General features: G+C 43.6%; 1 protein-coding gene across 1 annotated transcript in view; it reads left to right on the forward strand.

Moving 5' to 3' along the window:
- The window catches only part of MAPKBP1 (mitogen-activated protein kinase binding protein 1), a 127,754-nt gene that overhangs the window by 52,556 nt on the left and 63,061 nt on the right, over window positions 1–12,137 (forward strand). Inside the window, exons 4-5 of the mRNA XM_066630881.1 lie at window positions 10,383–10,445; window positions 11,833–11,890. Coding sequence (XP_066486978.1) covers window positions 10,383–10,445; window positions 11,833–11,890 — 121 coding nt within the window. The remainder of the gene's footprint in view (window positions 1–10,382; window positions 10,446–11,832; window positions 11,891–12,137) is intronic.

The following is a 12,137-nucleotide window of genomic DNA, read 5'->3' on the forward strand; positions in this document are numbered from 1 at the left end:
CCTTGCTCTGTGCATGTGAGAGAGCTTATTGTCAACCAAGAACAATCTCACAGTTGTGTCCTCTGTGCTACAAATTTGAACAAGGCCTTGTTCATGGCTATTTTTCCCCTGCTGTGAAAATCTTTCTACCAGAAATCTGACAAAATTTTTCAAATATTTTTCAAAAGACTTTACATTTAAAAAAAAAAAGCATTTGACTAAGGATGAGCAGGATTTTTTCTAATATCTGTTCTTCAGTGTTGAACTAATTGATTTTAATGTGGAACAACCAGCATTGATTTTAAAAAAATGCATCATAAACCTCATATACTCCTGTAATACAATCAGTTGCAATGGGCCGCTATATGTGAGATGAACTTAATTTCCCTTTAGGCTTCCAGACACTCACTTCCTGAGTAATTCTTGCATTTCCTTGTCATATATGCTTTGCGCCTATTTCTATTTTGCTGCTGCGTAGGTGCTACAGTAAATGGGTTAAAAAAAAAAGCACACACACTCTCTGTTGTTGCGAAAACATACTTTCATAAGCTGATATGTATTTATCAGTGGCATCTTTCCCATCGCCCCATGCTTGGGGATTAATGGGTGTGGATACATTTCATGTACTAGAGAATTAATGCAATAATTATGTCCTCTCCTGAGGTGTTTCGTATTTCTCTTGTGCTCTATTAATTCTAATGTTTTGCTGGTGTTTCTGCTCCTGCTCCCCTGCAGTTCAGTGCTTTCCATAGGACAGATGGCTGTGCACTTGGAAGACTGTTTTGCTGGGTGGGTTCTGCTGGAACAGATGGTGGCTTCAAGATTGGGGAGAAGCTGAGGAAGCATGCTTGGGACGGGAAAAGCTATTGGAGTGAAATGTTTTGGCAGTCAGGATTCATTACACTGTGCAGATTTGTCAGGCTAACAAGCTTCTTCGGTGCTTCCATCCCCTCCAGTGTGTTCTGACTCTGTGCTGAGGTCATGTGCAATTCTCCATGTGTTTTAGATTTGCATTTCCAGCAGAACAGAGCCCTAAGCTCTGCTTGCCGGGTACCTTCTGACAAGGTCTTGTGGCTTTTCTTGCAGACTGTCACAGAAGGTAATGATGATGACCTAATGTCAGGCACTTGGGGCTTTGTACATATGGTCCTTTAGGGAGAAAAGCAAATAAGGGTAGTGCTAGGAGGTAAGATTGTTGCAGGAAACATAGGGCTGTACAAGTGTTTTCCACAACAAAAGTAAAATGTGTGTGTATATGTATCTTGAAACACCCATGGTATGTACCTCTGGAAATTGGGACCGATCAGGTTTTCTAGAGGCATGTACATAGGTATTTAAAGTTGCGTGTACATACGTACTTTAAGACTACATTTTTTTTGAGGTTGCTGCAGAAAACCCTGATGTAGCCCTCTTGTTTGTTTCCTATAATAATAGTAATGAGAAGTGCTGCTGTCAGTTGTGATCCTGGCCCCTGTACCACCCCGGGGCACAGGACCGCAACACACCACCCCCTAGGGGATACTTACCCAGTTTACAGAGTCTCACGCAGTGTTCCTAGGTGCTCCAAAAGCCTTCTGAGGCATCCAGAGCATTGTTAAGCAGTAACTCTGGTTTTCCAATGAAAACCGGACGTACTGTTTAAGGGCTCTCTGGAGGACTTAGAAGATTTTTGGATTGCCCATGGACACAGCCTGGGCTTTGCTTGCCCCTGGAATGGCTCTGGAGAGCAAGCAGGAATGGCAGTGACAGCATGGTGGGCAGAGGCAGCAGTGGCATCGGGGGCTTTTGCCCCCTGACCCCCCCCAGGACTGCCACTGGCTGCTATACTATAATTCTTAATTCTGGAGAAACAAGCTGCTTTCCTCTCTCTTTAATTTTATCTGTGGTGCTTAAAATGTGGTGGTGAGTTAATATGATGCATATTGGAAGAAGTGAGAGTTTCTTTGCTTCTTTGGAAGGTGGGGATGTTGCCACTGTGTTTTCTGAGAGCTTACTGGCTCTGTCCTGCCTTCCTAAGGGCTGTTTCTTAAGCACAGAAACCAGAAATATTGCTGAAAAAGGAGAGTTGTTTGAATGGGGTTTGGGTTGTTCTTTAGATCGAATCAGCTTAAGCTGCAGGAGGGGAGACTTCAGCTGAAAATCATTGGCATCCTTCAGTCTCGGAAGACTATGGTATCGCACTCTGAAAAGTGGTTCTGGAACAGTGTCTAGTGTGGCTGAAAAGGCCAATTCGGGAGTGACAATCCCTTCCACACTGGGAGCAAATGTATGTCCCTGGTGTGTCTCCCTGGCTATGGGCCTTCCTTCTTTGCCTCTTTGCCTCAGTCTGTTGGGCAAGTGTTGGGCAAACTGGGAGAGGCCATGCTGCACAGCCTGCCTCCAAGTGGGCTGCTCAGAGGCCAGGGTTTCCCACTTGTTGAGATCCACTGCTAAGGCCTTCAGATCCCTCTTGCAGATGTCCTTGTATTGCAGCTGTGGTCTACCTGTAGGGTGCTTTCCCTGCATGAGTTCTCCATAGAGGAGATCCTTTGGGATCCGGCCATCGCCCATTCTCACGACATGACCAAGCCAAAGCAGGCGTCTCTGTTTCAGCAGTGCATACATGCTAGGGATTCCAGCACGTTCCAGGACTGTGTTGTTAGGAACTTTGTCCTGCCAGGTGATGCTGAGAATGCATCGGAGTCAGCTCATGTGGAAAGCGTTCAGTTTCCTCTCCTGTTGTGAGCGAAGAGTCCATGACTCGCGGCAATACAGAAGTGTACTCAAGACACAAGCTCTGTAGACCTGGATCTTGGTATGTTCCGTCAGCTTCTTGTTGGACCAGACTCTCTTTGTGAGTCTGAAAAATGTGGTAGCTGCTTTATTGATGTATTTGTTTAGCTCAGTATCAAGAGAGACAGTGTCGGAGATCATTGAACCAAGGTACACAAAGTCATGGACAACCTCCAGTTCATGCGCTGAGATTGTAATGCAGGGAGGTGAGTCCGCATCTTGAACCATGACCTGTTTTCTTCAGGAAGATTTTCAGTTCAAAGTCTTGGCAGGCCTTGCTAAAACAGTTCATGAGCTGCTGGAGATCTTTGGCAGAGTGGGCGGTGACAGCTGCATTGTAGGCAAAGAGGAAGTCACGCAGACATTTCAGCTGGACTTTGGACTTTGCTCTCAGTCTGGAGAGGTTGAAGAGCTTTCCATCTGATCTGGTCCAGAGATAGATGCCTTCTGTTGCAGTTCCAAAGGCCTGCTTCAGCAGGACAGCGAAGAAAATCCCAAACAAGGTTGGTGCGAGAACACAGCCCTGCTCCACTCCGCTTTGGATGTCAAAGGGGTCTGATGTGGAGCCATCAAATACTACAGTGCCCTTCATGTCCTCGTGGAAAGACCTGATGATGCTGAGGAGACTGGGTGGACATCTGATCTTGGGGAGAATCTTGAAGAGGCCATCCCTACTGACCAGGTCGAAAGCCTTTGTGAGATCTGTGAAGGCTATAAAGAGTGGCTGTCGTTGTTCTCTGCATTTCTCCTGCAGCTGCCTAAGGGAGAATATCATATCAGTGGTGGACCTGTTGGCTCGGAATCTGCACTGCGATTCTGGATAGACGCTCTCTGCAAGTACCCGGAGCCTCTTTAGTGCAATTTGGGCAAACAGCTTTCCTACAGTGCTAAGGAGAGAGCTGAATATCAACTTCAACTGAATATCAGTAACAAGTTCTGAACAGTAAACACAGTTCAACAATGGCACTGATCGCCAGGGATGTGGTGGGTTCTGCCTCTCTGAATGTGTTCAGGCAGAGACTTGACTTGTTTGTTGGTGCAAGAGTGCTGACAGAGGTGCAATATGCACATGTTCACACTACAAGGGGTGTTGGCGATTAGAGCCAATTTTAATTAACCTATATGGACCTGAAAGAGAAAACATTGCAGGTTTTACTGTGTTGGGAGAATCTCAGTTCAACATTTGAGCCTTTCCAGAGAATTGTGACAGATGCCTATTGTACAATCACCAGTTATGTGTTGATTGATATGCTGCTGTGCATGGGGTGGATTAAGGACTACTGTAGTGACAACCTCTGGTTCTGTGTCTCCTCCAGGCAATTGGACTGAGTGCTTTTCATATAAAATATATGAAACTATCTTATCCCAAGTCAGACTTAGCCTCATGTTGTCATGATCGACTTAGCCTCATGCTGTCTAATATAATAGCAGTGTGGTCTCGTCCAGTGACCTTTCTCAGCCTTATCTAGCTGAGATAGCTGGAGATGCCAAGTATTTAAACCAGGGACCTCCTGTAAGAACATAAGAACAGCCCCACTGGATCAGGCCATGGGCCCATCTAGTCCAGCTTCCTATATCTCACAGCGGCCCACCAAATGCCCCAGGGAGCACACCAGATAACAAGAGACCTAATCCTGGTGCCCTCCCTTGCATCTGGCCTTCTGACATAGCCCATTTCTAAAATCAGGAGGTTGCGCATACACATCATGGCTTGTACCCCGTAATGGATTTTTCCTCCAGAAACTTGTCCAATTCCCTTTTAAAGGTGTCCAGGCCAGATGCCGTCACCACATCCTGTGGCAAGGAGTTCCGCAGACCAACCACACGCTGAGTAAAGAAATATTTTCTCTTGTCTGTCCTAACTCTCCCAATACTCAATTTTAGTGGATGTCCCCTGGTTCTGGTGTTATGTGAGAGTGTAAAGAGCATCTCCCTATCCACTCTGTCCATCCCCTGCATAATTCCTGTATACAAAATACAGTCTGACCTCAGCATCTGTGGGGTTTCCATTCCCGGAACCACTACACATGCCAAAATGCAGGGATAACAGGATCTGTGGGGTAGGCCAACCTTTAACCTCTGGATGTGACTGGAGGTTACAGGTTGGGGAACCTGTATTGAGTCAAATCTGTGGATGAAAAATCCACAGATGAAAAGATCCAACCTGTATGTGCTTTCTCAGTCAGTCATTGAAAATAGTTGGGGGCTATTTTTCAAACTTTGATTACTTATCAATAGATTTCAAAGCAATCATAACCCGAGAATAAAACACTAGTGCTCAATCAGCCCGGTCACATCTGAAGTATTTTCATTCATCTAATTCAGTATTGCTCAATGTTTGTCTTCTGCTGTACCTTTTCATGATTCACCTGTTTTAAGTACATGTTGTTGGCAACCTTCAGTCTCGAAAGACTATGGTATCGTGCTCTGTTTGAAGTACCACCAAAGATAACTGGCAATGAAATAATTGCCGGTTACTTCTGGGTTGGGAGGCCAGATGCAGTGCAACAAACATCAGTAAGAGGTTCAGGATGGACAGGAGGGCTTTTTTGAGTGCATGCTTTGGAGCTCTGCCCACTGAGCCAAGCCTCCTACCACTGTTTGTTGTGTCACATTCCTGGTCTCGCTGCTGGGCAGAAGGTGTCCAAGGGGCCAGCGAGTTCCACCAGACACCACCTCAAGTACCACTAATGGTACCCATAAGAATGGTTGAGAAATACTTATCTAGTTATATGGATAGACTTGGAATCAGCATGTATTTTCTCCTACATTGGGATGTTAGGTTAACCTAAGTTTCTCTGGATGGGTAACAGGCACCCAGGGAGTAATTTTCTTGATACAGTGTGTTCTTCAGAAGAAGAGCTTGTTCTGAATAGCAGTCAGTTGTCTTCACATAAACATGTTCACACAACTGGTCAAAGAACTAACAGACCTATCCTTTGATCTCTCTCTCACCAGTTCTCCAAGGTGTAGGAGGGAAATGTTCCCATTTGTGTCTTGCTCATTCAAAACATACTATGTTTGCTGTTGTGCTGCTTTCTACCCCTTCTTGCTTTTTAATTTCCCTGGAATCATATTGCAGAGACTTGTCTGCATATGTTTAAATTGGTATAATCTCCATTTAATTGACAGGCAGCAGGCCTAGAAGCATTTTTTTTTAAAAGTGATTTGTCTTTATTATACCTGTGCTCTGGTTTGGTAATCATGTTGTATCTTACTTTTCTAAAGTTTGAAGCATTTGTTTACTCCGTCTTTGACCGTGCACTCTTGGTGGCCTTGCCTTTCTGTCAATCTTCTTTTTCAGGGATTGAAAATAGGAGCTGCCAAGGCCCTAATTCTTACATAGTGACACTCCAGTCCTCTTCCACTCACTCCAGAAATCTTCACAATTCATATAATTACTATGGCTTGTTTCCTTGGTTTCACTAGGAAACACGATTCAGCCTTGTGATGTCTATCTCTGTAGCCTCTCAAGCACTCATCAGACTGCAGCTCATGAATTTTGACACTTGCAAAAAATGGAATGCTCAGTATAGGGAAGCTTTTAAGCCAAAAGAAGGAAGGCATTTTGGCACCCTTGTGCAGATATATTTGGGAAACTGGAATTCTCCCCCCTCCCCAATTGGAATTTATTATCTGGAAGGCAAGAAACGCTCCAGAAACTTCAGGCATTTGAAGAAGCCTTATTACCCTTAGTCCTTCAGTAGTATAGTGGGATAGAAGTGCAGTAGAACATGTTTGTATGTGAGTAGATGCCTGAGATGCTGAATAACATGTTTAATATCCATGCTAACTTTCTTTCTGTGTGGAAGGAGATCTGACTAGGGTTGCCGTATCTCACCTGAGACAGGGTTGAAAACAACATTTGATAGATGCCAAGTGCTCCGTCACTGCAGTGAACACAGTGATGATAGAAGCTGCACCTGTGAAACTTTTGCCTGCCCTTTGAAGTCTAGAACGAGGACTTCTAGACTTTCTTCAGACTGTGTTAGAACCCAAACCTTACACACTGTCTGCAGTTCTGTTCTCTTAGCCACTGAGAATCCTGTGAAATACAACAAAGATATTTAAAAAATACAGTGGGGAAATTTCACCTGTTCTTTTGTGCAGGATGTTCTGCCTGCACAAAAAAAAAAAATGAGCAGAATGTGGGTAAATGTGGATAAGAGTAATCTGTGTTGGTTAGACTGTAGTCGGGAGATTCTGAAGAAGGAGAGAGGGTTTTGTGGAATGAAAAAGTGATGAACTGAAATGGGAAAATTGGACTAAGGGGGTGGATGGGTGACTGTGAGGTAGGACTAAGGTTTAGGTCTTCAAACTGGAAACCGCTGTGCCTGAAAATCCTCTCCTGTTCCAAGTAGAGCTTACCTTTCTGCCGTAGCACTGCATTTCTTTTAATCTGATCTGGGCAGAACAGCAAGCACCACTCACAGGGGGGGGGAGGGCTTTATCCAAACCCTGCATCCAGCCAGAGTTTGGGGAGCCCTGGTTCTAGAAGACCAAAGTGTTTTGGAAAAGGAGGAACTGGATGTTGCAGAGGAAGTGATGTTTGAATGACTCATATACTGCATGATTGTGATTGTGACATTCCTTGCTATTCCTTTTCTAAATTTAGTTTTAATTGATGAGAAAGTGCAACCTTTTCTTTTCCCTGCTAAACAGAGCTGCTTATTAAGGGACGCTTATGTGGCAAAGTAGTCTACCCTTACCCTCTTAGCAGTGTGTTCTGTGAAGGGGTGGCCATTACAAAGGCTGCTATATAACCCAGCAGTCTGTTCCTGCCATAATTCAGGGTGATAGGATGTGTGCAGATACACATAACTTCAGCTATGAGCCTGCTCTGGAAGTTCGCTCATCGTGTTTCATGCAAGCCTGACATCTTTTCCCTTCCACTTTACAAGGAAAACCAATTTTCCTGGCTTGCAGCAGAGTATAGATTTGAATAGCACTAATTAAGTTGACCCTTGGGTCAACTACAAGGCCGCCTGTTCTCAAAGCATATTTTAAAATCTGAAAGAATTAAAATAATATGTAATTTGTATTGGCAACCTTCAGTCTCGAAAGACTATGGTATCGCGCTCTGAAAGGTGGTTCTGGCACAGCGTCTAGTGTGGCTGAAAAGGCCAATCCGGGAGTGACAATCCCTTCCACACCGGGAGCAAGTGCAGTCTGTCCCTGGTCTGTCTCCCTGGCTATGGGCCTTCCTTCTTTGCCTCTTAGCCTCAGACTGTTGGCAAAGTGTCTCTTCAAACTGGGAAAGGCCATGCTGCACAGCCTGCCTCCAAGCGGGCCGCTCAGAGGCCAGGGTTTCCCACTTGTTGAGGTCCATCCCTAAGGCCTTCAGATCCCTCTTGCAGATGTCCTTGTATCGCAGCTGTGGTCTACCTGTAGGGCGTACATGTATGTAATATGTAATAAATGTATTGCATTTATGATATATATTATATAAGTAAAGCATCTAATACAAAGCATAAATATTTAATCGCATAAATTTTATGCCTTCTAAAGGTTTAATAAATAAATAATTTAATAAATATACCTTTTAGCAGATGACCATGAAAGTGCTTGAAAAATGAAATAAAGTGCTTAATACATTTGAGTGTGTCTCTCTCTCTCTCTCTCTCAGAGGTGGGGGATGCAGGATTCACCCCGTAAGGGAAAAAACCCACATCTACTCCTGTTTTATGTCCATGGTAGCTAATCTGGAAAATTCCTTAACAAAGAGTGCTGAGACCCCCTCCCCTCCTTTCCACTGTAAGAGCTTCCAGGAATTGCTGTGCTGCTGTGGTGAATCCCTACTTTTTATTTTGGAAAGCCGCTTTTATTTTCAGGTGATCTCTGGTAATGCTTAGCACCAGCAACATACTCTTGATCTTTAAGATCTCACACCTGCTTTCTGAAAGAAAGTAGAAAACGTTCCTGTAGTTGTGATACTGGAGAGCAGTGGCAGTTTTTAAATGCTGTGTTTCATGGTTGTGTGCTACCATTAGGTAGCTGTCTTTCAGCAGAGAGATTGTCAGCTTATTGGTGGGCCGTCTTGCACCTTCAGAGCAAGTGCCTGAAAGTGTATTGAGAAGCCAGTAACGGCTCCTATAAGCAGCTTGTGTAGAAATCGGATCAGACTTCTAGTGTACAGTATATCATGGCATCAACCTTGCAAGCTTGCCCTCAGTTAAATGACCTTTGAATCTAAAGTTGGGCTGAGGTGACGGGAAGGTTGGATCTTAAGGGAGATCCCTTTGAAGCCTAATGAGGGTTCATGTTTGGATTTGTTAAAATCAGATTTGCAAATGCATGTCATCAATCAACAACTTAGCATCTATGAGGGAATGTGGTGCACCTCATCATCTACAAGTGGGCCAGACAGTGTTAGCCTGTGATTGAAGGGGACTAAACAAATGGCATTTGGAAATTAGGAGCTGGTAATCTGTGATGAGGTTGAATTTTCTTGCATACAGATTCTTGCTGAATTTCTTTATTAAAGCCTCCTTGTGTTATATGTGCATAGTTACATTCTGCTGTATCTGACAGAGATCTGAAAGCAGTTGCTATTGGCCTTTCTTGACAGTCACATGGGACTATAGATCTCATAAGACTATAAGACTTACATCCCATAATACCCAAAAGTGCTACTTCACGTTTTTCTCAATGATTCTCTTTGACTTTAACTTTAACTACATGAGGCCAGTCTTCCACAGCACTGTCAAAGGCTTGTGTCTGTCCAGCATGGCCTGCCATCTCGCACAGCTTCAAGGTACTTACATTTCTGTATCACTCAGGTTTTTTTAATCCCATCCTTGTTACTAGTTGTTAGATGTTTGCTTGAAATCTTACACATGACAGATGGACAGACAGAAGTCTGAGTTCATAACTCAATATTCTATTGTGTAACAAACATGATGTGGAAAGACTGATACACTAGAACAGGGGTCTCCAAACCCTGGCCTAGGGGCCAGATGCGGCCCACGGCGAGCTTCTATCCAGCCTGCAGCCAGCCTCTTGTCCCCTGAAAGCCTCTGGCCCACTTGGCCGAACATGACTGGAACTATGCTCAGGTTGTGTCTGGAGGGTGTTCTAAGGGCCAGAGAGGTTGAATGAATGAGCCCATTCATTCATTTATTCACTCATCTAAGTTCCATCTCTAATTTATTTATATAAATTTTATATTTAAATTTTTTCCCCGGCCCCCAGCACCATGCCAGATATTTGATGTGGCCCTCTGGCCAAAAAGTTTGGAGACCCCTGCACTAGAACAGCAGATGTAGCATAATCATCTACTAAGTGAAACTGTACTGAAAATTCACTAAGGCTGCAATCCTAACCACACTTTCCTGAGAGTAAGCCCAACTGAACATAATAGGATTTACTTCTGAGTAGACCTGGTTAGGATTGTGCCCGTAGGCATCTTTTTGCCTCCCATTGTTGGTCCTTCCCAGATATCCTCATGTCTGAAAAGGGCTAGTTAAATGAAGTTTCCGTATGTGTCATGTGGTTCTGAAGACTTTTCTTTTGAAAGACCTGGGAAGCCAACTCTAGGCAATTTAAGAATGAGATAATATGACGTCTAATGATCGTGTTTGCAAGTCTGTTTTATACATCTGCCCATTTTTACAATTCTTGTTTTCTTGTAGGTGTGTCGTTGTGCTGTTCAACCCCAGAAAGAATAAACAACATCATATTCTGAATAGCTCACGGTGAGTGAAACACAGAGCTTTACACTGGTGCCTTGCCTTACTTTATCTGGAAGAAAAAAGACTTTTTCCCCTAATTTCAGCAAGCAGTGGCAACAAGATACAGGTATCTTGTTGTCTGTGTGCTCCCAGAGGCATTTGGTGGGCCACTGGGAGATACACTGTAAGGAAACTGGACTAGGTGGCACTTAGCCTAATCCAGAAAGGCTCTTCTTATGTCCTTTCTCATTAAGAAAACCATTTATCTCTGATTGCAAGCAAACTAAAAAGAGGTAGCCAAGTTACTGATAATTTATGCAGTGAAGTTCATAATAGTTTGGTGGTTAGAACTAACTTTGAAATTAATATTCAGCTAATGATAGAGCAATATTTGGGCTCATTCTCCAAATTCTGGTCATTTGGTGAAATCCAAATTTGAAAAATCAAAATTTAAAATTAAATTTAAAATTTGTTTTGGAAGAGTACAAGCAGGACAAGAGTCGTACACGGATGGGCTATTGATCTTTATAAGCTTAACTGTGTACTTCAACTCTCAAAGTCCTTTTGGCAGCCATAAGTGTTAAAAAGAAAACCAAATAAATGGTTACAAAATATGTTGTTGCATGTCCACATGAAGCTGTTGCTTACTGGGCTGTTCTAACTTCTGATTAAAAGTTCTCTTTCCTGTGGGCAAGATTCCTAATCAGAACAACTACCCAAACAAATCTTAATTGGTAAATCATGCTAGGAAGAGTATTGGGTTGTCATTGGGTGTGTACGGTGTATTCCACACTGATTTCATTTAGTTTTTTATTTTGTACACCCATGCCTCCAGCCAAACCTCTGAGATTCAAAAAATTGAAGAACCACTATTTTGTTCAAGCTATATCTTTCCAACAATTAGACATGTTAGCATACTCTGTCATTCATGGAACCTTTTTCTATAGGGTAGTAGATGGTACAGGGATGACATTAAGACAGTTGTTCCCAGCCTTTACTAATAGGTTGGGAACAAAGTGCTTAGGGCTGTTCTGGGGTGGTGTGTGTGTGTGTGTGTGTGTGTGTGTGTGTACAACTTGGCAACTTCTGGGTTTGCGCTGCCGCAGTAAAAAAAAAAGGAAGGTTTTGGACTTACCAGCAGTGGCGGCTCAAACCCAGAATTGCCTTTGCCACAGTCCCACTGTCACCACCAGTAGCCACCCCCTTAAGGGGGAATTCAGGATTTCCAGTTGCCCTGGGGGGTCACAACACCCAAAATGGGAAAACACAGCAATAAGCCCACCTAGTTTGGCATGACTTTGCTTTTACACAACTGTCCAGACCCACTCCCGACTTAGTTTTGGGCTGAAAATTCCAGGGCTTCATCCAGTGCTGATGTCGTGTTACAATATGCTTTTTCCCTCTTATGCAGAAAGACTATTACAGCTCTTGCTTTTTCTCCTGATGGAAAATATCTTGTTACTGGAGAGGTAAGTGATGGAGGCTGAGAGCCTGACTGCATGTTATGTGGAAAACAACAGGCTCTCAGTGCCCAGAATCTGATAAGTTTCCCTCCCACAATTGTTCAAACAGGCAGAGAAGGCTGGAGGGCTTGAAGTGCCTGCTCACTCATGAAGATTATGAAATATTAGAGTAACTCATCTCCTTGTCCAAATAGGAAATTTCAGCGTTCACACTGAAAACAACTTCCCTCAGTGGCAGTAAGAGCTATCCTTC

This window comes from Tiliqua scincoides, chromosome 1 (assembly GCF_035046505.1).
Source record: "Tiliqua scincoides isolate rTilSci1 chromosome 1, rTilSci1.hap2, whole genome shotgun sequence".
NCBI lineage: Eukaryota > Metazoa > Chordata > Lepidosauria > Squamata > Scincidae > Tiliqua > Tiliqua scincoides.